Source organism: Mirounga angustirostris, unplaced genomic scaffold (assembly GCF_029215605.1).
Source record: "Mirounga angustirostris isolate CCGP_5_RB_7025 unplaced genomic scaffold, mMirAng1.0.hap1 SCAF_17, whole genome shotgun sequence".
Classification (NCBI taxonomy): Eukaryota; Metazoa; Chordata; class Mammalia; order Carnivora; family Phocidae; genus Mirounga; species Mirounga angustirostris.
Genome location: NW_026991725.1, coordinates 41,061,045 through 41,087,771, shown reverse-complemented (window position 1 = coordinate 41,087,771; position 26,727 = coordinate 41,061,045). Strand labels below are relative to the sequence as shown.

The 26,727-nt window shown below is 45.2% G+C and overlaps 1 protein-coding gene across 14 annotated transcripts in view; it reads right to left on the bottom strand.

Annotated features, from left to right (window-relative positions):
- The window catches only part of TNRC6C (trinucleotide repeat containing adaptor 6C), a 153,796-nt gene that overhangs the window by 68,344 nt on the left and 58,725 nt on the right, over positions 1–26,727 (bottom strand). For 12 of the 14 annotated variants that reach the window (XM_064582323.1, XM_064582320.1, XM_064582322.1 and 9 more), the window contains one exon: positions 12,110–12,436. In XM_064582323.1, the coding sequence (XP_064438393.1) occupies positions 12,110–12,436 (327 nt within the window). Of the gene's footprint in view, positions 1–3,945; positions 4,525–12,109; positions 12,437–26,727 lie in introns of those variants that run through there. The other 2 variants (XM_064582333.1, XM_064582332.1) reach the window with 2 other exon arrangements.

Here is a 26,727-nt window from a genome sequence, read left to right as displayed (position 1 = left end):
TATCTAGCTCCTTAAAAGGCCCTCACTGCCACTCCTGTCTCCTCTCCAGGCCTGTCACCCTCCTCAACAGCCCGGTCAAGTGGGAGCTGTAGCCAACAGCTGTAGCTGAGAAATCTAGGTGCTGTCACTGAGCAGTACCCTCTTCCTCAAAAGCAAGAACATGTCTGCAAGTGGATCGCACCAGGAGACAAGTGCTCGGAATTCAGAGGTGAGCTGAACGTTCTGAAACTAGGGATGAACGGTGGGAAGGGGCAAAAAGGAGTGAGAAGACTAGGGGAGAAGAGCAAAAGGACGGAAGAGATGAAAGCAGATGAAGAAAGGTCTCAGTAAAGCGACTTGGAAGAGTGTTCTGCTGAACGGCATGTGGCCCTGTGCTCTGGCATGGAGGCAACAAAGGGGAGGTGACACCGCTACCACGGGGGTCCCAAGAGGCTCGGTCCTCACCGCTGCACGGAAATGCCTGCATCCACTTTGAAACAAGGACTTTTGTCCAAGACCGCAAAGACTGGAGATCCTTATACATGGAACTCTTTGGAGGGGCTGAGAGGAGGCTAACAAGGTAATTTGCTACTCATTTATCAATGGTTTATTACTTACTATGTAAGTCACTAAAACTAGTTTTCTACTTAAATGTTTTCAGTTGTAACAAAAACAGTAGGTAAGGAAAAATGTGAAAGAGACAATTACTATGATGGTTTTCATTGTGATTAAACTCTCAGACATCCAAAATCATATAAGCATTTACCTAAGAAAAGTACTTTTGCGGGCACTATTTAAATACATAGAAACCAAAAAGCTAAGGATGAATAGTAAAACTACTTCTACACTGTGGTGCTATACTTCTGATTTTTGGCCCTACTCCTTGGTGTTCCCAGTTCTGACACATTCTCAGTGCCTCAGGAACGCTCTTTGCAAAGAGAACCCCAGGCCACGATCGACACAGGCATGACAGGCTTCGCTCCGTGCCTTAGTTTTTCCTTAGTCCCCTTCTTTCACTTGTATCTTGTTTTGTCATTTATTTTTTCCTGCTCAAGAAGTTTGACAATGACAAACAATTGTGTCCTATTATTCTAATATTTAAAAAAATAATAGTTTGAGGGGCACCTGGGTGGCTCAGTCGGTTAAGCGTCTGCCTTCGGCTCGGGTCGTGATCCCAGGGTCCTGGGATGGAGCCCCACATCAGGCTCCCTGTTCAGTGGGGAGCCTGCTTCTCCCCCTCCTATGCTCCGCCCCCTGCTTGTGCTCTCTCTCTCAAATAAATAAATAAAATCTTAAAAAGAAATAACAGCTTAAACATAAAAATCTTTTTAAACGCTTGAAAGGTCTCATATGCTAAAGCAAAAAGTTATGATTTTAACACAACAGTTATGGTTTTTGACTATAGACTCAAGTGGATTTGAAATTTACCACTCACCACAGTCTTCTCAGCACACAGGTAAAAACAACACAAGCAACAAAACACAAACAGTGGAGCTGATATTGCCAACACATGGAGGTGTTAACCCTAGAGCCTGGAAAATTAGGCTGCATCCACTCCCCGCTGTCTCCTCCCCACTCAGACTCCTTTCAAGTCTTCTGCGGGTCTCTGAGGAGCACGGTTTGAGCGACTCTGTTCCAGGGAACCCCTAAATGTCTCTCCCCCTCCTCCTCCTCACCACCACTGCCACCACGTTCATCACCAGCACCACCGTCACCTCCAGCACCACTGCCGCTGCCACAGCCTACCATCATCACAACATATTCTGATACGAGAATTTATTCCAAAAATGACAATTTAAAAGACCATTCATTATTCTCTTTATGTTCAAGGCACACCATTATTCCTAAGAGAACTTTATGGCTTCGACAATATTTGAATAACACACTTTGCATAAACCAAAGTCTCTTGACTGTGTTATCAATTCACAAATCTGTTTTAGTTCTAGTCTAAAAGAGAGAACTATGGGGGGGCGCCTGGGTGGCTCAGTTGGTTAAGAGACTGCCTTCGGCTCGGGTCATGATCCTGGAGTCCCGGGATCGAGTCCCGCATCGGGCTCCCTGCTCAGCGGGGGGTCTGCTTCTCCCTCTGACCCTCCTCCCTCTCATGCTCTCTGTCTCTCATTCTCTCTGTCTCAAATAAATAAATAAAATCTTAAAAAAAAAAAAAGAGAGAGAACTATGGGGAAGAAATTTTGTGAAATGACTGACTTGCAGGAGCAAGCGTTTTGAAATGAATGAAAGCTCTGAAATAAAAGACTGAATTCTCTTATAGGTATTCTAGACTCTCTTGTATAGCCCAGGAGCTCTGAAAGGCTAAAATCCATACCTGTAATATACAACAAGTCTGAGAGAGTTTATAACTAGGGGTTGTCATATCCATCACATAAGACTTTGAAATTCTGAAGTACCTCCACCCACACTGAATTAACTGAACCTTAACAAATTATGTCCATTTGACAGATGGGGAAACAGAGGCTCAGAGAAGTCAAACTTGGAGACGGTGTTATAAACTAAATAAGCAGTAAAGATGGAACTGAAAGCTGCATCTAGTGCTCCTTCCACTCCACCATTCTACTATCAAAATAATCCCCCCTAGGGGCGCCTGGGTGGCTCAGTTGGTTGAGCGACTGCCTTCGGCTCAGGTCATGATCCTGGAGTCCCTGGATCGAGTCCTGCATCAGGCTCCCTGCTCGGCGGGGAGTCTGCTTCTCCCTCTGACCCTCCCCCTCTCATGCTCTCTCTCTATCTCATTCTCTCTCTCTCAAATAAATAAATAAAATCTTTAAAAAAAAAAATCCCCCCTAAAAAAAGCCTTAAAAAGAAAAAAGTAATGAAGTTTGTGTATTATGTTAAATTCTCTTTTCTTCTGCTGTTTAAATGGTCTACACATTCTAAAACTAGATTATCTCTATAAAAATCTAAGTAACATAACTGTCTTAAGTGATTAATTTAAAAAGGATTACACAATAGCATGATTTAAAGAGAAAAACTTTTTTTTTAAGCTCCAAAATGTTACCATATAAAGATAAAATTTTCAAAGAAAAGTATTTAACGAAGAGCTTCCAGGAGCTAGAATAAGCAAAATTTTAATGAGGTATCAAATTCACCAGATAGGGAAGTGTGGACAAGATTTACTCAGAAGTGTGCATAATGCTTAATCAGTACTAACACCGACAAGAGCACAGGGTTCATGCTTCATGACCACAGTCCCTGGAACTAAAATGACAAAAGAGTAAACCATACATTAAACGAAGTAATTCCAAATGCTTTCCCCTAGTGGAAAATGTTTCCTAATGCTTACTGGTAACACAAGTTCCCTGCCACTTGTCTTTCAAGACGCAGGATAAATGTTAACACTGTTTTCAGCTTTTGAGAGGCAAAGATGCCTCCCCATCCACTGCATTTACTGTGTGCGAGAATCTCACGGAGAAAGCACTTTGAATTCAGAATTCCATCGCTGGACAGACTCCAAACATTTCATCTGTCAACTTCCACAAATGCAAGGAATTACGAAATGCAGACCGGAGTAAAAGATTTACTGGGAACAACACTCCAAGTGCGCACAGGACTCCGCTTTCGGGCCTGTGTTTTCTGCGAAGCAGCAGAGGGACAAGCTTGCTTCCTCCAGGTTAAGAGCCTATTAGCACGGCGACAAAACGCGGGGCAGAAGGCGCTGCTTGGCGCGTGGGGAGGGCGCGCCGGGAGCTCGCGAAGCGGGGGAGAGCGGCGGGAAGAGCAGGGGTCACGGTCACGGTCGCGGTCAGGGTAGTGGGCGCCCAGGCGGCGGAGGTGCCGCACCGCGCTGGCCGGCGGCTCCCTTCCAAGACGCCATTTTATCCAGTCGGAGCCGCAGCCAAGGGCCCAGGGCGCAGAGCGGCCGCCCCGCCGCCGCGCTCCCTCCTGCTCCGCGCCGCCGGGGGTGGGGTACCTGCGGGCAGGGACCGCCCCAGCCCCGGGAGACGCTACCTGGCGAGCCGGCCGGGGCGCGCAGCTCCACCATGTCGGCCGCGCGCCGCAGGAGCCTCCCGCTGTGGCGCCGCCAGCAGACTCCCGCGCCGGCCTGCGCCCCGGCAACCTGCGGGCGCCCGCGGAGCAGGGGCCGGCCGTGCCCCTTCCGCTCCGGGAGGTATCCGATTCATCCCCTTCGGCGAGGGGGAGGCGTCCACGGGGGGGATCTGAAAGCTCTGATTAATTGCAGCTGACACTAAACCGATCTTCCTTCCTCTTTAAATTCTTCCGATTGTCACCAACGTTTGCACTTCAGGACCAGCTACAGGGAGCGCCAGGGCCCCTCTTCTGCTGTCCTGAAAGTCAGCCAAAAGAATAAGGGCATAATGCCTGCTGGCTGCATGCAAATAAATGCTGCTCTTTCATACCGCCTTTGTTGTGCGTTCCTTCTTCCTTCTCGCTTTTCCTAAACAACCCTGAAACATTTGGCATACCAACACTGGCGATAATATTCTAAACGAGCCCCATATGTAAACTGGCAAGTGTCCAACTTCTTAATTACTTTCCTGCCTCTATCTAAAAAAGATCTAAGAAGCAAACACTACCCTACTGCATATTAATCAAAGCCTCTGTTTATAAATGTACAAAGCAGTCACTAAAACAATACATTGTTCTGCCTTTAGCACAATGAAAAAGAGGTGTTTTTTCTTTCTTTTTTTTTAAAAGATTTTATTTATTTGACAGAGAGAGAGAGAGCACAAGTAGGCAGAGTGGCAGGCAGAGGGAGAGGGAGAAGCAGGCTCTCCGCTGTGCAGGGAGCCAGACGTGGGGCTTGATCCCAGGACCCCAGGATCATGACCTGAGCCGAAGGCAGCCGCTTAACTGACTGAGCCACCCAGGCGCCCCTTTTTTCCTTTTTTTTTAAAGACAAAAAGCTCTCAAGTGTTTGGAGCTAGAGCTATGCAGCAGACTTGCAAATCTTGCCTAGAAAATCACAAGACAAAATGACATTTTTCTGGAACCTGAATCGTGTGATTCACTACATTTATATACTACCACTTATCTTACCAGTTACAAGTGTTTGCCAATTGGCTACATGAGCTGCCCTCCACAAATTCATACATGAATTAAAAAATCCATTTTCCCCTGCATTATTTTTTTAGAAAGTCAATGTTTTATTTCAAGACAAATGTTGCTTAAATAGGGAACCTGGACCGGGGCTGGGAGGAACCCTGGCCTCTCCATCTCATTTTGCAGGAGCCCCTCTCCACCCCGACAACTCTTGAGTACGTCTCTTTGGATACTGCAGTGACAGAAGACCTGAAACCCAGCAGAAGTTCCACTGGTTCCCAAACACAGGTCATGCTTTCTCTCCGTGTGGGGCAAAGCACGATGTCAGTCACTGGAAGGTTCATAACGTTCCTACATTTGTAACTGTTTCAGAGAGACAACAGTTGACAGTTTGTCCCTCCTGCCTTTTTTTTTTTTTTTAAAGATTTTATTTATTTGAGACAGAGAGAATGAGAGAGAGAGAGCACATGAGACGGAGGAGGGTCAGAGGGAGAAGCAGACTCTCTGCCAAGGAGGGAGCCCGATGCGGGACTCGATCCCGGGACTCCAGGATCATGACCTGAGCCGAAGGCAGTTGCCCAACCAACTGAGCCACCCAGGCGCCCCCCCTCCTGCCTTTTGACATTCTCAACTCACCTACCACTAGCTCATGCCACAGGGCAAGCGATAACCACTGAGCAATAGGGACTGGGAGGGCAAAAGAGATGTATTCCCAGTTAGAATAGCTGGGTCAGGAGGGCGCCCAGGTGGCTCAGTTGGTTAACCCCTGACTCTTGATCTCAGTTCAGGTCTGGATCTCAGGGTTGTATGTTCAAGCCCTGCGTTGGGCTCCATGCGGGGTATGGAGCCTACTTAAAAATAAATAAACAAAATAAAAAGAATAGTTGGGTCAGGAGATAGGACCACCTAAAATTTTTATAAATTCTACCAAACTGCCCTCCCTAGTGGCCACACTAGTTACATCCCTACCTGCAGCAAATCAGAGTTGCCCCTTCCCACGCCCTCACTAGTCCAGTGGAGTTGTTCTGGAGTCTTGCTGTGAAGACTAAAAAATTAATGTGTGAAGCACTTGGAACTAGCACATAGTAAGCACTCAATCAACAGTACTGCTGGTATTACAATAGATTTTCAAGTTTTGGCAGTTTGGTAAGTGAAAAATGGTGTATCACTGTTGTTTTCATTTTCACTTATTTTCCTCCTGGTCACAAATAATACTCTCTCTCAAAATGTTTAGGACTCATTTGTAGTAGCTTTACAATCTGCCTGTTTACATTCTTTGCCCATTCTCCTACTGGACTGTTTTTTTTTCCTTGTTGATTTATAGGAAGGCTTGGTATTTCCTCTCAGGTTTTATTTATGGGATTGTACAAAAAAGTCTATAACTTTCATATACTCAACATTGTCAGGCTTTCTTTTCACGTCTTCTTGCCTAAGAGAAAATTTCAGGCCACAATCTGGAAATGTTCTCCTGTGTCACCTGCAACAGTTTTCATGTTTGTTTCGTGTATGGTTTTCTAGCACTGTGTTGATGGGAGCTGCCACTTTCCCAGTAATTCGGGAGGCCATACTAACCTAAACCTCCGTTTGTGTGTGTATGTGTGTGTGTGTGTTTTCCCTGGTCCCTCCAGTGTATCTCATCAATTTGTTTGTTTACTCTTGCCCCAGTAACACGCAGTTGTAATTAATTACTGGAGGATCATAGCTCTATTTGATAGCTCATTACTCTTTTAAAAAATTTTCTTGAGGGCGCCTGGGTGGCTCAGTCGTTAAGCGTCTGCCTTCGGCTCAGGTCATGATCCCAGAGTCCTGGGATCGAGTCCCACATCGGGCTCCCTGCTCTGCGGGAAGCCTGCTTCTCCCTCTCCCACTCCCCCTGCTTGTGTTCCTGCTCTCGCTATGTCTCTCTCTGTCAAAAAAATAAATAAAATCTTTAAAAAAAAAATTTTTTTTTCTTGACTATTCTATTTATGTACCTTTACTCTTCTAGATGAACTTTAGAATTAGCCTACCAAGTTCCAAAAGCAATGCGCTGGGATAGCTTTGAATATGAATTTGATGTGACTGGGTAATCACAGTAAGTTTTTGTGCTAGTTTATTGCTTTACTTAGTAATACTAACAGCTACCTTTCCAGCCCCATCTCCCCTTACTGCCCCCTGCACTTCAGCCACGCTGAACCACCTTCATCACCCACGGAGGCTGCTCTATCACCTGCCTTTCACAGCTAATCCAAAACTCAGCTCAGGTTGTCTCCATGGGAAAGCCTTCCTTGGCAGTCCCCCATCCTCGGTCTGGGTTAATGGGCACGTGCCCCCCCCGTTATCTCTTAGTGGCACCCCAACCTACTTAGGCATGACTATGTATCCCTATACTTAGTAGGCATTCAAGAAATGTTTTGCTTGGTGACTTAATGCATACATGCTTGAAGAGACCACAGTTCTGGCGGGTTAGCCTCTCCTCCTCTCAAAGGTATGCAAGCTGTGTGTGGGACTGCTGCCTAGGCATTCTGATGGAGTAACCAGAGGAAAAAGACGGTGCATAAGTATTAAGCTAGCGTATCAGCTTGTCAAAAAATGGCAAAAACTGGCAATGCAATTTTTCCATATGAACAAGTTTGACAGATTACTGTAAATTACAAGGTGAATCATAACAAAACTTTTTAACAGCCAGACTGATCTACTGACTATCCTTTTCCAAAGCATGTGGGACATAAAGGAAATGAACGAATACAGAAATGACTGTCAGTCTGGGTCTCTTTGCATATGCTACCACTGCCTTATGTAACAGTATAGAAAATGTAGCTACGCTTGCTGTGCTAAAACGAGTATGACTTCAGTTTTCAATTCTTTACACGTGTTCCCGTTTCTACACCGACACTGTTCACTGGTATCTATAAGTGCTTTCTGTATACACTGAGGTGGACAAGATCGCTTTCCCTTACTCCAGCAAACACTGTGACAATCCCTCCACAGGGAGGAGGAAGGAAGGCAAACGGCCCTGCACTCAGATGGGAGGGAACAAGGATGCTCATTAATTTTAGCAGGTTTTCACTATAACTTCTTAAAGCTATGATAAAGGTGATTCAAAGTCCACTGATTCTTTCCAGGGATATTTAACCTTCTTTAATCTTTGCCAATCACACTATGCCTTTGGTGGGTGAAAAAAGAGTCCACATGCTGATACACTTGGGAAAAATAGAAATTAATGTGCTGGTCTGAAATAATCCCTTTCCACTTTTCTTTTCACGAGAAATAGTCTGCTGCTAAAATCTTAAGGATGAGTCATTTGCCTACTCCCGGCTTGGGTAATTCAATCTTAGTTCAGTGACCGAACATTCCTACTTTTTAACTTAACCTCACTGTCAGAGGAATGGAATCATGAGCAAAACTGCATTTTTCAGGTGTGGCTACAGGGGTGGAAACCTGCTGACCCAGAATCAAGCTCAATGACAATCTATGTATTATTAAAAAAAAAAAAAATGCAAGCTTTTACTTGAAGCAGTATCTACAAAAGTTTCAATGTAACGAGAAAATGTGGCTACTCTTCCGGATTTCACCTGGATATGAATTTAGTAAGTAACATGCACCACGAAAAAGTTCACAGAATGCTTCAACTCTAGGAAGGATAGCTGAAATTTCAAAATGTACACAGGTCAGAGAAAGATGAGAAAGCTTTTTTTTTTTTTGAAGATTTATTTATTTGAGAGAGCGAGCGAGCGAGCGAGCACACAAGCAGGGGGAACGGCAGGCAGAGAGGGAGAAGCAGGCTCCCCACTGAGCAGGAGCCACTGAGCAGGGAGCCCGATGCGGGGCCTGATCCCAGAACCCTGGAATCGTGACCTGAGCTGAAGGCAGACGCTTAACCGACTGAGCCACCCAGCACCCCTAGGATGAGAAAGCTTTATTGCACTGTGAGAAATTTATTCATTTAAAAATTTTGCAAGTTTAAGAAACAACTGCTGCTCCATAATAGCATGTCAAAGACGGGCACATATTTGATGCACTTATGGAGCACTTACTGTATGCAAGGCCCTCTGCTGAGTACCAAACAAATAATCTCACCCTCAGAGTCCTGTAGAGTAGGAATTCCCCCATGTCACAGGTGAGAACCCCAGAGGGCAGGCCGTGGCTCCACCAGCCTGTCTCCTGACCCCTCAGCCATGCTGCCTCCATGCACGTTGCTGCCCCCTGCAATCCCCATGCTGACTCCCGAACAACACCAGACGGAGTTCCCGCAACGTCTCCATGGACAAAAATCAAACAAGCTCTTTGGAACAGTATTTGACTCAGAAATTAAAGGGAAGAGACCTTAGAGATTAGAGGTCCTGAGAGGCTCAGACCTCTGATTTTGGATGAGAATGAAGTCCTAGGTGAAGGGTATGACCAGTGAGTCCTATAGCTGCCAGGACATCATCCCCCCCACCCCCACCCCCAGTGTACAGCTCATTCCGCCCCTCTAGGCTGGTCGTACCATAGGAAAGTGAGACTCTTTATAGGATACTTTCAATTTAATCAAGAGCTGAGACTCTTAAAATTAATCAGCAAACAACGTAGCCTGCACAGTGTGCCATGAAGGTGAAGATGTATTTGCAGACTGAGCACCTTCCTGCAGCAAGAGGAGCAGAGAGTGGAAGCACGGAAGGGGCTTCGTGGGGCGGGGCCGTGATGACCTGGACAGAAAGGAAGGGGGAGGCCATCAGGTGCATGCACATACTGAGACAGATGACACCGAGCCTGGCGTATTTGTGACACAGTGAGGAAACAGTGCTGGCAGAATGGAAAGTAAGCCAAATAGAATAGAAGGGAAAATGCTGATTAGACAAGGCTGTCTTGACAGCCAGGCAGAGAAAGTGAGACTTTGTGCAACAGGAACTAGTAAGGCAGGACAGGTTTCGAGGGGACCTGAATCAGAAAGGTTCATCTGGCTATGATACCAGCAACTGTTGGGAAAGAGACGAAACTGGTATAAAATGAAGACTTTTGTTTGGGAGCCAAAAATCAGTCATTTCTTATTTTATTAATATAATATAGATTGATTCCATTTCCTGAGATGTTTATACAGAAAATGCTGATTAGTCTCCCCCTGTATCTATATCTATCTATCTATTTTTAACTATAATAAACTAGAAATAGTTTTCCAGAGGCTATTTACAGAGACCAATATTTTAATAAAGGATATTATTTCCAACCCCCAAATTGAAGCAACTCCTTATTTTCTACTTATCTAAGAAAGTCCTGGTAACGTCCTGCACCAACAGCATCTGATGGGAACCCTGATGTGGTCCTGCCAACTAATCATGTAACAATGGCATAAGGCCTGAAAAAAGCAGGGTTGTTACAGTTCTTTTCCAGTTTTTCAAAACAAGCATCTGAAGTTAAAACACCAAGCTATTTAGGGATGACTACACACTCCTTGTCTGTGTTAAGATTTTCCTGAGGACCATGTTTCAGTGTAGAAAGTAACTGTGTTTGATAATAACTGCTTGCGGTGAAGTAGATGGACTATATTCTTGGTCAATGACTATATTTGACAATTTCTTTTTCTTCCCTTGCTTTTTGCTGACAACCATTGACCTACATACCCTCTACCAGGAATTCAGCAGATGAGAGTCAAGACTATTTAAAGACATACGGCCAAGCTAAAAATATTTGTTTCAAATATACCACAAAGTTGGGAGTTTTGAGAAATACTGCTATTAATACTCTTAAGCCACGGGTGCCTGGGTGGCTCAGTTGTTAAGCGTCTGCCTTCGGCTCAGGTTGTGATCCCAGGATCCTGGGATCGAGCCCCACATCGGGCTCCCTGCTCAGCAGAGAGTCTGCTTCTCCCTCTCCCACTCCCCCTGCTTGTGCTCTCTCTCTTGCGGTCTCTCTCTCTGTCAAATAAATACATAAAATCTTTAAAAAAAAACAACAACAACTCTTAAGCCATGTTGGAATTATTCTCTATGTTAGAAAGCAGCACATGAAAGAAATATTAATATAACTTGTGGCAGGTTTCTTTTAGATCCCGATCTAATGTAAGAAGCCTCCTTGCTTCTGAGGCCTGAGTCTCACTACCATGACCAAAGACGGTGTCCATGCCAGCACCAATGCTGATTGTGAAATCATTCGAAATGGAACGATTTAAGAAAATAACAGGGAAACACAGCAGTTGAACACATGTACTTTGCTCTCTTCCAAAAATTTCTCTAACACTTTGGTAAAGCAATTGTTTCAAGTAGGAGTCCATCAGTAAGGTCAAGAAGATAGGAAGAGGGGAGAGAGGAGAGGACAGGAGAGCTGTCAGCAAGCAGTCTAGGAGCTGGAAAGTAAACAAACGAGTGGGGGTGATTTCTCTCAGGAGTCAAGAGAAAGCTGGTGTCCATCTGCAGGCAAGGATGCCAGCAAGAAGCAGGGGGATCAGAACCCCAGACACACAGGGGCTGAGCACGAGACCTGGCAGGTTTGGCTCAACGTGTCTGAACAAGTGACAGTTAGAAGCACCCACTCCCGATCAAACGCTGTGACCTCCCCGCAGAGAGTGCAGGCACAGTCACGGGCCAGCCTCGGAAACGGGCAGGAAGGTTTTATTAAGAATTCTCACTGCACGATTCTATGGCATCTGCCTTGACAGATGCACATGCACTCTTGTGCAGACCTCTAGTTTCTGGTGAGAAACAAACTTAGCTGAAGGAGCTAATGCCATCAGAAAACCAATGAGAACTAATATATAGAAGGAGGAGGAAACAGAACTGAATTTTAAAATTCAATTGAGGGGTGCCTGCATGGTTCAGTCAGTTAAGCATCTGCTTTCGGCTCAGGTCATGATCTTGGAGTCCTGGGAGGGAGCCCCACATCAGGCTCCCTGCTTCGCGGGAAGCCTACTTCTCCCTCTCCCTCTGTCCCCCACACCACTCGTGCGCTCTCTCTCTCTCCCTTAAATAAAATCTTTAAAAAAATAAAATAAAATTCAATTGAAATGAATCTATCCACCATCTAGCTAGCGAGCTCCCTCCATTATATGCATATAGTGAACGCGGACCAAGTATGTCTATTTATATCACCGTATGGCAAAGTTGAAAATGGCACACCGGTTCTGATAAAAGGAATGCCTCACTCTATGTGTTTTTACCTGGTTGGAGCTTACTGGGATGCTGCTGTGCGCCGGCTCCAGGGAGGGGAGGAGGGCTTACCCCTGCGGGCCCAGCACCCTGGGTCGGGCTCACACTGGCCAGAGCCCCTGCAGGCAATGGCTGGCCTCTCTTTAACAGCTGCTTCTGTTCTTGCTGGCGGAAGCGTGGAGGCACCTCGCGAGGCAGGTAACGGGACGCAGCTGGCTGCTGGCTGCTGGCAGATGCACGCTTGCCATTGCTGCCGCTGGACAGAGTGCTGGTGCAAGTGCTGGTACTGTTACCGGCAGGCTGGGGCTGGCTTGAACAGGTCTTAGTAGGTTCTGGCACTATAAGGAACAAAAGACAAGAACCCAAAACTTTAGGAACACTCCTTAAAACCCAGCCCCAACCAAGGAAAACAAAGTAAAAACTGAGAAAGAAATGACAAGGTAGTGCTTTGGAAACAGAAATGGACTGAAGTCCAGAGGTTCAGGTTTGAGACCCCATTTTCACGGACACTAACTGCAATTCTGAGCAGCAGGTTTTGGGCCACAGTTTCCTCATCTGTAAAATGAGTGATTCAGTTAGCTTAGAGCAGCAGTTCACAGCAGTTCACACTTTGGCTGACAGCAGACGCACTCAGCAAGTTCCCAGGTGACTGCTCTGATGATGCTGGCAGTCCCTGGACCACACTTTGAGAACCACTGCTCTTGGCCAGTGTTTTCTCAAATTAAGGGATCTTAGATGCCCATCAATTTATATCTATTTTTGTTTTAATTCTGATGACAATACACACACGTGCATTCTGTGTTATCCGATTAAAGCACCCATGGTGGTACGTTGCTAGCACTACTCTGTTACAGATTTGCTGGAAAAGCATACAGGTGGGCTAACTTGCAAATGATGCACTTGAATTAAGTGAAAGCCAAAATGCCATCTGAGTGTTGCATAAACAAAAGTTCCACAGCAATTTCAACAGAAAGGAGGAGCAGGGGAGCTGAGTGGTAGCCTTGATAGGGCTGTACTATTACTAATAAGCATGCCAAATGCGAAGGTGATTTGATAGTAACCCTGCATTCCTAAGGGAGCACAGACACATGAAATGCAAAGATTTGAGCCTCAAGTTGTTCCCATCTTGAACTTGAAACATGAACATCCAGGGCATAACATTTACCTTTTTTTAAAAAAAGATTTTATTTATTTATTTGAGAGAGAGCACATGAGCAGGAGGTGGTGGTGTCAGAGGGAGAGAAAGAAGCAGGGAGAGAAAGCAGCTCAGCAGGGAGCCCGATGTGGGGCTCGATCCCAAGACCCTGAGATATTGACCTGAGCCAAAGGCAGATGCTTAACTGACTGAACCACCCAGGTGCCCCCAAAGGATTTATTTATTTATTTGAGGTGCGGGGGCGGGGTTGAGGGAGAGGGAGAGAGAATCTCAAGCAGACTCCGCACTGAGTGTGGAACCCAATGCAGGGCTTGATCCCACGACCCTGAGATCACGACCTGAGCCAAAACCAAGAGTTGACTGCTCAATCAAATGTGCCACCCAGGTGCCCCTACCTTATTGTTTGAAAAAATGGGGTTTTTTTTCTACTTAATTTGTAAATGTCTTTATGTAAAATGAGTTTATACCTAGTTCGGTGTGTATCTAAAAAGTGTAAGTAACATTATAAAAATATTTCCAGTCAATCCTGGGGGGAACACAAAATGTTACTGTCGGCCTGCATTTCTCGTCTTCCAGCATGGGCTCTGCACTATCTCACAGTCTGCGTCTGCAAGGCCTCTGCCCACTGTTCTTCTGTCGCCCTGCCCAGCAAACCCTTAATCCTAGATGAAGCCACTGTCCACTCTCTCCACTCCTGACTCAGATCACAGCCATGTAGTCTGGTGTCACTATGAGTTTGTGTCCCTAACCCAGGGCACCCTCAGTGCTTCCCAGCCATTCTACCATTTCCTGGTCTGCTGGGTTCCACTGTTGTCAATGACTCACTCAAAGACCTTCCACTCTGGAGCCGCTAAGGCCTTCCTTTAGCTCCTCCTCCTCAGAAGATGAACTCTGACTACCTTCCAGAAGGAATAAAAGCCATTAGGCAAAACCTTCAAGTTTCTGCCACTCCAAATACGTGAGCATCATACTGTTCTTTGTCCCATGCCTGTTACTCCATCTGTGGTGAATACTGTATTTTACCAGTTCTAAGACTTACATTTCTTCATATGTTAATAGCATTTACATCACGATGTGTCCTACCATTGAGGACACGTCAGTCAATTGGCAGTGTTTTTTCTTTCTTGGTATATGAATATGATGGTATATGGTGTATGATATGGTATATGGTATATGATCTCACAATCAACAGCTGACTCCCTGGGGTTCCTTCCAACTCTGAATACCTAGGATTTTCTAAGGGAAGAACAAAGGATGTGGCACGCGGCTTTAGTTCTGTGATGGCTATCCCTTCCGAGTGCAGAGTTTCTCTTACCCATGTTCTGCCTCTCTGCTCCTATTTCCCTGGCCTTGCTACAGACGTGGAACATTTTTTATAATTTACTTAGATTTGATGGTTATTCACCTTCAACTCAAAGGCACAGGAAATGAACACCCATTCTATCTTTCCTTAAAAAAAAACAAACAAAAACCTATAAAACCTATTATAGGTTGATTTTTAAACACAGGGGCTTTCAAATGTATTTTTTTCTGACACTGGTCTTTAGCTAATTAAAATAGCAGAAGTTCCTAAGTATTTACCCCAGTGAGTTGAAAACTTCTATCTACACAAACCTTCACAGGAGTGTTTAGAACAGTTTTATTCCTAGTTGCCCCAAATGGGAAGCAACTGAGATGTCCTTCTATAGGTGATGGATAAAGGAACTGGAACACCTGTACAATGGAAAATTCACATTTAAAAAAAATGAGCTATCAAGTCCCGACAAGAAATGAAGGAATCTTACATGCCTACTGCTAAGTAAAAGAAGCCAGTCTGAAAAGGCTTCATAGTCTACACTTCCTACTATGTAACATTGTGGAAAAGGCAAAACTATGGAGACAGTGAAACCATCAGTGGTTGACAAGGGCTTGGGGAGGGCAGAAGAGGTACAGCACAGGGGACATTCAGGGCAGTAAATCAGTTTGATACTTTAATTGTGAATATATGACATTAGCACTTGTCAAAACCCATTAGAACTGCATAATACAAAGTTAACGCAAATGTAAACTGTGGACTTTAGTTAATAATAATGTATCAATATTGGTTCATTGAATCCAACAAATCCAAGTTCAAGGCCGAAGTTCATAATGGGAGAAACTGAGGATGTGTTAGGGGTGGGGAGAGGAAGTATTGTGGGAACTCTATACTTTCTGCGCAATCTTTCCGTCAACCAAAAACTGCTCTAAAAAAAAAAGTCTATTAGGAACTCTCGTGCACTGTTGGCGGGAATGCAAACCGGTGCAGCCACTGTGGAAAAGAGTATGGATGTTCCTCAAAAAATTAAAAATAGGGGCACTTGGGTGGCTCAGTCAGTTAAGCGTCTGACTCTTGATTTCAGGTCATGATCTCAGGGTGGTGAGATGGAGCCCCATGTCGGACTCTGCACGGGCATAGAGTCTGCTTAAGATTCTCTCTCTCCCTCCCCTTTCTCCCTCTCTCTAAAAAAATAAATAAAAATAGAATGACCATATGATCCAGTAATTCCACTACTGGGAATTACCCAAAGAAAATGGAAACACTCACTTGGAAAGATATATGAACCCCTATGTTTACTGCAGCATTATTTACAATAGCCAAGATATGGAAGCAGCCCAAGTGTTCACTGATAAACAGATAAAGAAGATGTGGTACACACACACATACACACACACACAAACACATATGACACTGGAATATTACTCAGCCACAGTAAAGAATTAGATCTTGCCATTTGTGACAACATGGATGGACCTAGAGGGTATAATGCTAAGTGAAAGAAGTCAGTCAGAGAAAGACAAATACCGTATGATTTCACTCATATGTGGAATTTAAGAAACAAAACAAATGAGCAAATAAAGAAAATAAAGAGACAAAAAAACAGACTCTAAAATACAGAACACAAACTGGAGGTTCCCGGAGGGGAGAGGGGTGGGGGATGAGTGAATCACGTGAAAGGGATTAGGAGTACACTTAGCATGATGAGCATGGAGTAATCACTAGACTGTACACCTGAAAACTAATAGAACACTAATTATACTTTGATTAAAAAAACCCAAATCTATTAATTAAAGCAAACTTGCTGTATCTCTCTCAACAGCAACTTTCCATTACAACTCCGCAAATGAAATTGAGAGCAGAGCAGAAGTACATCTGTCTGGGAAACACCACCACTAAATTTATTTAAAAATATGTGATTAGCATGGAGGCACCTGGGTGGCTCAGTCAGTTAAGGCTCCGACTCTTGATTTCAGGTCTGGTCATGATCTTGGGGTCATGGAATCGAGCCCCAAGTTGGTCTCTGCGCTCAGCGCGGAGTCTGTGATTCTCTCTCTCTCTCTCCCTCTTCTTCTGCCCCTCCCCCAGCTCACACTCTCTCTAAATAAAGTCTTTTTTAAAAAAATAAAAATATGTGATCAGCATGCTACCATTTTGCTTTATTACACATTTTAATGTATCTGGCCCAAAGGTTTTACTCTAGACCCAGCTACTGCCTCTTAGGAAGCTCAGGGTATGAACACAATTGGTTCTTTTACTACAAAATTCAAAAGCAGCAGCCGCAGAAGAAAAGGAGGAAGAGAAGGAGAAGCAAGAGGGACAGAATGAGGAAAGAGAACTATTAGTAAGCTACAGAGCTCTACCTACCCTTGCTGTGGAAAACCCTCCTTCTCTTTTGTAGTAACTGACCCTGGAGGCCAGAGCCCACAAGAGTCAAGTACTTCCGTCGACTGTCACCCAGCCTTTTCAAAGAACGGAAATGCAGAAAATCTGCCTGAACTCAGAATCCGATGGAAACAACTGGCAAGGACCTAAGAAATCACCCTGCCCCGCCTTCCTCCACACAGACTCCAGGGCCCAAGTGAGCTGACCAAGATGCACTGGCGCCTCGTCTCTGAGCGCCAGCCACGCTCTTCCACTACACCGCTGTCATCTTCTCAAAAACATCAGAAGACAAACGCAGGGCTGTCTCTCTTCAAAATATTTAGGGGAAAAGGAGTTCGTGCTACAGAAATGAAGAAGGCTAATATGAATGATATATGAATAAATGAATGCTATCAGTCGCTGGCTTTAAAGAAGTATAATAAATAAATGTTATCAATAGGTAACTAGTTTTGAATATAAAGCACCAATCCTAAGATATCTGAATATGGAATACTCCATTTTCCTCATGTCGTCTGCACTACATGATGTGTGGTCACTTTTATAGTCTCATTTTAAGAGTCAAAGAATCCCAAACCAGTCGCCCCTCTGAAGGGGAGAGGGCTGCACAGGGCAGGAGCCAGCCGGTGAACTAAATGTTTCTCACATTTTTGAAAGGTGGGGAAAGAACAATGGGGAATATGTGACAGAGACCAGACAAGGCCAGCAAAGTCTAAAACAGTTGCTTTCTGGTCCTTTGTAGGAAAAGTCTGAAGGAAAGGGAAGAGAAGCCTCACATAGCAGAGTGATGAGGTAGAAGGAACCAAGAATTCTGACCCTGTTGAGCCTCTTTTATATGAGAGAGTGATAAAGCTTCTCTGGTGTAAACCAGTATGTTTCAGATCTTTGAAAACTAACAGCTAACTCACATAATCTCAATTTTAAGTGGAGGATCTCAAAATCTGGTATGTTCGTATAATAATATAGATAAACCAAATGGGCAGTTTCTGACCAGCCATCTACTCTCTTCAGATACAAATTACTCCATCTCTCACCGCCCAAAGAAAGAGTAGGTATCCGAGTCATCGTGACACTGCTCTTCTCAAACTCACCTGCGTCTAAGCCTATCCCTCAACAGAGGCTCACAGACGAGTCTATCCTACACATCACTGTTTTAATAGAGCAGCAGAACACAGGCTGAGAATTTCAGCTTGATTTTATTTAGGGACCGTCAACAAGTCACTGACTCAGAGAACATGAAGACAGCAGCCAGCTTACTGGTGTGTGGGCCAACTCTCCCAGATCTCGCCTCTCCCCAGTAAACTACCAAATGACAGCGACACCTGCTGGGGAAAAGGCAGACATGAAACCATCCTCTGAGAAACCAAGGCTTCTTTAAAACAATTTTCTGCTTTCAGTTAAAATTTTCAGAGGGCACTGTCATAACAGGGCCCACAGAGCTTCTAAATTCCTACTACTGCTCTCCTCAAACAGCAGGCTACGGTGTGGGCAGGAAGTTCAAACTGGCCTTTCGGGGCTCTGGAGGGCAGATTTAGAAGGAGCTCCTCTTCAAACTTTGACAAGGAGACCAAGAGCAGGAACTTCCCTTGTTGCCGCAGCCTCCTTAAGTTTTATCCCACTGGTCAACACGTCTCAGTGTGTGAGCTTCAGTTCCACCACCCGGCACCCCCTGGGACAGTGGCCTTTCCCTCTGCCACCCACACCTTTGCACCATCCCAACCTCCGGTGTGGTCTGCAGACCGCCTGACGCTGCAGGCTCAAGGAACGAGACCTACCACCCACCAATGCTGCTCTAAGCCCCCACTGCTGCCCAGCAGCCCTCTGATAATCTAACATGCTATGCCAAAATTCCCTTATTTGAACTGCTGGAAACTTTTCCTACACGCTTTGAAACCCTGACACCAGCCAGCTCCCTCCTACAGAGGCAGAGGCGGTCCCTCGCCTGCGCACACTAAGCCCTCCTAGAGCCAGCCGCTCTTCTGGGCGCTGGGGCAATGCCCGAGAACAGAAAAGGCAGACTCCCGCCCATGGAGCTCACGTCTCAGCAGGGCAAGAAGGAAAGAAAGGCCGCATGGTGAGATACGAAACTGCAGAGGTTAGGTGCTCTGGAAAACCAGGGGCGCAGGGCACAGGAGTCAGGGGTCAAATCACTGTCTGCTGGCTTTCTCTGTCTAGCATTCTTTTTACCGCCTGTACCCTCATGTACCCTCTCCGTATTTATGTATTTAGGTCATGTTTAATGGATGCCAGTTTTGTGCCAGACACTGGGTATACTGTAGAAAACATATGGTTCCTGTCCTTGTAGTTTATAATCTAGTAAGAGATTATGATTCCACAAATACACAAGTACTCGCTGTGGTAAGCATGACAAGAGTAACAGTGGGCCAAAGAAGCTAATTCTGGTGAGGAAGTGACAATGAGGCTGGGCCTGGAGAACCGCCGGCCAGGTGAAGCGTGTGTGCGTGCACACCCAAGCTTGTGTGCATGTGCGGGCTACTCGAGCTCACATCCGCCAGCTGGCACAGTGTGGGGAAGGTCCTGACCTGAGAAGGAGCTTTCGTGCTGTCACGGGCTGAAACCATGCCATTGTGGCTGGAGTTTGGTGCCTCAAGGGAGAGCGGCTGGGCCTGAGGCTGGAGAGGCAGGTGTAGGCTCTGTAAGGAGTATGGAATCTACCTGGTGGCCAGTAGCTGGGAGAGCCCCCAGGATGTTCCTGTTCTGGCTGTAGCACACAGAGGAGTCTGGAGCCTTCGGTTTCGGGGAGAAATTCTCCAGGAACAGGCTCTTCTGATTATAAGTTCATGGAGAGTTGACATACTCTTTCACTGCTATTTAAACTCAACAAGCAGCTGACCTTGATCAACAGCCTGTCTGTGCAGGCTCTAGAGCCAGGGGGTCCTATCTGCGTGCCCCTTGTCACCTTCACAGGTAAAGGAAACAACATGGTAGCCACGGCCCCCAGCAGCAGGCCCCCTCCTTGCTCCACTCCACAAATCCTGCGGGGGCACCCTTGGGATGTTAGGTTTCCATCAAGGCCCACCTTCCCTTCCTCACCAGGGACTTAACAGAGCAGGGAGCAGAGGTGCCCGGTGCACCAAGACATTTCCATCTTATTACCCAAGTCATACTACCATGACATTCTCTTCTCTAAAAATTTATTTGGAAGGGCGCCTAGGTGGCTCAGTCTGTTAAGTGTCTGCTTCGGCTCAGGTCGTGATCCCAGGGTCCTGGGATGGAGCCCCGCATCAGGCTCCCTGCTCAGTGGGGATTCTGCTTCTCCCTCCCCCACTGCCTGTCCCCCCCCCCCCCCCGCCGCTTGTGTGCGTGCGCATGCTCTCTCTCAAATAAATAAAATCTTAAAAAAAAATTTATTTGGAAATACTTAAGATGTACAAAAGGCATAAATTCCAAATAATCAACAAACCTTCACGTACCCAATCTCTAGCTTAGACATAAAATGTCACCGATTCCACCAAAGCCCCATCTTCCCATCCCTCCCTGACTGTATACTAAAGAAATTCTCCCCATGAACAACTTGAGCTTTATCATTTCCAAGCACCTCTCTAGAGATACAGTGTAGTGGCTGTGGGTACGGACTTGGGGTTTAAATTTCAGCTCTGCCCCTTACTGGCTGGTGACCCTGGGTAAGTTACTTAACCTGTCACTCAGTTGTACCATCTGTAAAATGTGGATTAAGTGGGGGATAAAACGGGGGTCAGAGTACCTTACTGAGAAGGTTCTTTGAGGAGTGAATGTTAATATATGTAAAGAACTGTTCAGAACAATATCTAGCACATAAGTGCACTATAAACGTTTATTACGGTAAAGGAAAAACATGCAAGGACACTTGTTAAGGATGGTGACGCAGCTCCATCCAGGACCCTCACGATGGGCTGATGGGCGTAGGGACCGTGTGCTGGGATTTACAGTGGGGGAGAGAGATTGGGCTCGACTCTGAGTGCAGCGGGGACAGGCAGGAATTTATAGCCAGGGAGCACGGGAGTGGAGCAGCGAATGGAAAACCACTAAGAGGAAACGTAGAGGGTAAGGGGGCTCCTGGCTAAACTTATCTAGCAGGATTCTCGCTGAAGGCCAGCCAGGGTGTCAGGCATCACCCGGGGGCCAGTGGAGGATGAGGAACCTGGTCAGACATCCGGGAAGCAGAGGGGGCTTCTGGTGAAGCTGACGTAGCAGGGTTCTTTTTTTTTTTTTAAGATTTTATTTATTTATTTGACACAGAGAGAGACAGCGAGAGCAGGAACACAAGCAGGGGGAGTGGGAGAGGGAGAAGCAGGCTTCCCGCCGAGCAGGGAGCCCGATGCGGGGCTCGATCCCAGGACCCTGGGATCATGACCTGAGCCGAAGGCAGACGCTTAACGACTGAGCCACCCAGGCGCCCATGACGTAGCAGGGTTCTTGCTAAAACTGGATTTTATAAGGAAGTGCATGGACGGGCCTAGGAGATGGTCTAGGAGCCTGACTGAAGTTTGGTCAAGTCTTGGCCAGTCTTAATAATCCTCCTCACTCCTTTTCCCCTCTCGGAAGCAATGGGAAGGATTTTAGGCTGATGAACAAAACTCTAAGTCACATGAGACATGAACTGCAATTAGTGAACTAACTAAAGAAGGGAGGCAGGTAGGCAGAGATTCTTGACAGAAGCAATGTGGTAACTTAGCACAGATACTCACAGCTGTACTCAGGACTGGAGAATTACATCTCTCGTCTGGCCCTAAACCTCCCCATTTAATTTGGGTCTCACATTTCTACCGTCTGGAAAGTGTCAAACACTATACAAAAGTTAATGAGCAGTCATCCATTCCATCATTTTTAAAAACGTTCCAGGGCAGTAGTCAAAGCTGTCTCTCCCTGCCCCCCACCCCCCAACATGCACACCAGGGGCAGGACTGACACGTCTGGCTCCTAGCTGCAAGGAGGCCCCAGTTGTGGATCAGACCTCATGCGATCTGGCAGGCAGTGACCTCGCTGCTCTCTGTCTGCTACCCCAGCACTGACTGTACGCATAGCCCTAGAAATGGTGGACGTTTCTAGGCAGGGTCCTAGTTCCCATTCACTGCCTTAGTGGCGGTGGGAGACAGTGCTGACGGCAGCTTCCCGGTCACTGGGCTGCGGCGGTGACAACTGTGCACTGGAGTCAACAGTGCCAGTGAGGCCTCCTGATCCTTTCCCAAGGAGCAGCTCTTTGGGATGACTCTGTGGGGAATCATTTCTAGAGGCCCAGCTCAGGGGGTGCCCCCTCCCTCTGGCCTCGCAATGGTTTTATAAGCACTCAATTCCCTGTACTTAAAAAAAGCTAGAGTGGTTTCTATACACTTCAACTAAACTCTGATTAAGAGCACAGATCCTTTTTTAGCAAGTAGAATATTCAGCTCTTTCACTCACCTAGACAACATCATGGTGTGTGGTCATGACCTAGATATTCAACAACGGTTTCCTTGTAATGGCGTTTACCATAATGGGACTTCCTTACACATGCCCTCCATCAGAATCTCCTGGGCTACCACGATAAAGCCTAAAGCACACTGACAGCTATAAGCATGCAATGGTGTATTTTAAAAGTAATTCTTTATAGATAAATGCCAACCTAGAGGGACATGTTAACATGTCTTATTTCTGAAATTTGCATGCATCTTACAATTAGTGTATAAATTTAACACAGTTTCCTCATTGGCCCTCCAACTGCATCTGTAGGTCAGACATTAGAACAATGATGTTCTTTAACTGGTGGCATCTTAGAAGTTAAGAAATAGAAGTTTTTGTATGATAAAACATAGAATTTCTCTCCTGTACAGATACCACACAATGACAGAAGAAAAATATTCAAAAATCATGCATTAATTCTAGCTATTTCAGAATATATGCTCAACGATTCAGAGTTTCTTAAAATTTAAAATTTACACTTACTTAAACAACTATAAAAGAGAACTATTTTCCTGGGCTAAAATAATCTGTGATTCCAAGGAAGATTTTCATTATTACAATCTCTTCTGTAACCTACAAAGCAGCCAACGCTGTAGTGAGAAGCTCCTTAGAACAACTAGAGGCGAGGGGAAGACAGCGATGTGCAGGAGGGTCCATCTGCTGTGTTTATTGGCAGTTCCGGAGGGGTACCAAGCAGTGGCCTTCTGTGTGTTCTGTTGATGGCTACTGGCTGATCTGTCACCATGGCAACTTCGGGAGCTCAACTCAAAATGAGCACAAACTCATTAACTACTAAACTACATTATCTTAGTGCCTGTTGCTAATGAGAGAATGCTGTTCAGAAATATTTTCTATTCTAATGTACTACAGTTACCTCTCTAAAAAGCATGAAATTACATTAAATGCTACTCTTAGTATATCAGACTGTATAATATGAATGTTAAAGTAAATTTACTTTAATAATGACTACTAACAGTAAGAATCGTTTTATTAGAAGATTACTTCGTTTTGGGCCTTGGATTCTTCTACTTTAAAAAAATGTACTATTTATCATACAGGCAAATATTTCTAAGTTCTTTTAAGCAACAGCCGGCAGATTTAGAAGATCAAAATAGAAACTTTTGATAACAGCGTATGTTAAAGCCAAGTAACAAATACAGCACTAGTACATATTGGCTTTTCTTTTTTTTTTTTTTTATATTGGCTTTTCTATCATCTTTTCAATATGTAACATTAACTAGAAATACTCCCCAAACGAGGCACACTGGACAGACAGTGAACAGAGTCCACTGAGTGCACAGCTTCTCAGCTTTCTCCCTTCCAGCCTAACCTCGTCTCTTTCCACGCTCAATCATCCGTAACTGAACAAGCTCTTGAAAAACATCAAATCCTAAATCTCATGAAACACAGAGGGTTTAAGTGGAATCATGTCTGAAATGTGTTCTCTCAGGGCATGCATACTGCCCTGTGTGGTAGGATTGTGTGTGTGTTTTCTTTAATAAATGTAAAAATCGTGGACCAGCAATAATCCTGGGATGTTTGTCCTCCAAAAGTGCAGAATCCAAGAGCCTGCCAGAAGAGGGAGCCCGAGTCAGACTATGCCAACATTTAGTCCAAGAGGGATGGGGAATCGGCCATGTTGCAATCTGATTTTGAAAAGGAATATTCCAGGGGCACCTGGGTGGCTCAGTTGTTAAGCATCTGCCTTTGGCTCAGGTCATGATCCCAGGGTCCTGGGATCGAGCCCCGCATCAGGCTGCCTGCTCAGCGGGAAGCCTGCTTCTCCCTCTCCCACTCCCCCACTTGTGTTCCCTCTCTCGCTGTGTCTCTGTCAAATAAATAAATAAAATCTAAAAAAAAAAAAAAAGAAAAGAAAAGAGAAGGAATATTCCAGGGGCGCCTGGGTGGCTCAGATGGTTAAGTGTCTGCCTTCTGCTCAGGTCATGATCCCAGGATCCTGGGATCAAGCCCTGTGTCGGGCTCCCTGCTCAGCAGGGAGCCCGTTTCTCTCTCTCCCTCCGCTGCCCACCCTGCTTGTGCGCTCTTGCTCTGTCAGATAAATACAATCTTAAAAAAAAAAAAAGGAATATTCCACCTCTACATGCCCTGTGCACACTAGGTCCCCACCTACCTTAGCCTCACTGACACCACTCTCCCCCTTGCTGACAACTCACCTTCTATGCCAACTTTTTGTTTTAGTTCCTGGAGAATGCCACACGGGCCAGCTAGCCTTTGCAAATGCTGTTCCCTCCGAATGTGGAAGCCCGTGAGTCCTCTCTCTACTTTCCCTGGCCTAACCCCAACTGGCCTAGCTGCCTTCTCTCCATCCTTCGGACCTTGATTCAGCATCACTTGGGATGCCTTCGTTCACTGCAGCCTGGTTCCAGTTTTTATGTTCTATGCATTCATGTGACAATGTTCCTTTCCTTCACAGTAGCCATCCCAGTCAGTTCTGACACACACAGCATCGTGACTGATGTTTCTGCCCATTCTCCATAAGATTCGAAGCTACAAGGGGGTGCAAAGCATATCTGTTGTTTTTTTTTTTTTAAATCTTTTTCTCCCCATACCAAACAGTGCCAGGCAAACCGGTGTTTGATAAGTATCTGCTGGATCACATGAGTAACCCAGTTGGTCTCCCAAGTTCTGCTGGCTCTACCACACGACCCTTCCTGTGCACCCTCACCACGGAGCTGTCATCTTGAGTGTGAAGTGTGGAGCAGTCTAACTGTACCAGCTGCATCCAGCTCCCTCTCCAACTGTCTGATTCATCTTCAATCTGGCATGTTCCATGATCTTTCTAAAATATAAATCTCATGAAGTCACTCCCACTTAAAATCTCCAGTGGCTCCCTCTGGTCTGAAAGGTCAAATCTGAAGTCCTAAGATGGACTCTATGAGCTGGTCTCCCTGCCCTCCACCTCTCCAGTTTCAACTCCTTTTTTTTGGTCGGATAGGCTGTTAAGAGTGCTCAATTCTACTGGCCTCATGGGTGGGTTCAGAACGGCTGGGATAAGGTACCCCCCCAATCTCATTTTCATGGCTAACTTGGGGACAACCGGGAAAGTGGCCAACTCTAGCGTGCATTCATCTCATTCTAAAGCAGTTTTTGCCTTTCTCCCAGTTTTCTCATTTATTTTTTAAAACAGGCCATCTTTTCTTACAGGGACATAAACAATGAATAGAAACATGACCAAGTGAATGTACTTAAATCCTTTCAGGTAGAAGATGTGGGATAAATGTATCACAACCCTCAGAACACTTTAGTGCATTCATTTTCTTATATATCTAACTCTTCCTCCTAATACATCTCTTTGAGAACAGGGAACTTACCTCTGCTGTCTGACAGGTATTTGTTAATTGTTTGTTTAATTAATGAACTAACTTGACAACTCTAGATAGCAAAATGTGACTAACAGCTCATTTATTAATGCAATCTTTAGGTGTGTTAAAAGCAAGACAAAATGTGATCGCAGTTAAAAGTGCGCATTTTCTGAAATTACTGTATTACAAATAGCTGTGCACATGGAGAGAAAGGGAAATGATGGATTACGAAGGAAGCTAAGCTGCAGTGATGAGTCTTTCTGCCTGACTCTAGAGGTCAATGTAGTATTAGAAACCAATCTGGAATAAGAAAGCAAGTAACTCAACTTTTTAAAAAGTAGCAAAATATTTGAATATTCACCAATGATACACAGCAAAAAAGCACATGAGAATAACATTCCACACCACCAGTCATTACAGAAACTCAAATCAAAAGCACAATAAGAGATCACCACACACCTCTACAAGGATCAAGACTGATTTTCCAAGTATTGGTAAGGATGTAGCACTGGGAAGTGGTATAACCACTTTGAAAAGGTTTTGCAGATTCTTGAAGGTTAAACATACATCTACCCTAAGATCCAGCCATTCTATTCCTACATATTTACCACAGAAAAAGCAAAGCACATATCCTTATGGAGACTTGTATACCAAAGTTCATAGAAGCTTTATTCACGAGAGCTAAAAATGAGAAACAACTCAAATGTCCATGACCAGGTAAAAGGACAAACAAATTGTGATATATCCAAACCATAGAACCCCGCTCAGCAATAAAAAGAAGTGAACTGCTGATATACACAACAGGGACAAACCTCAAAAGCATTACTCCGAGTGAAAGAAGCCAAGAGTGCATCCTGCGTGGTTCCATTGCTCTAACTGGAGTCTAGAAAAGAAAACCTGTAGTGATGGGAAGCAGATCAGTGTTTGCCTATGGACCGATGAAGGTGGGGAGGGCCTGAGAACTGGGTTGGCAGGGGTGCAGGGAGACTTCCAGGAGTGATGGATTATTGTCTTGACTGTGGGGATGGTTTCACA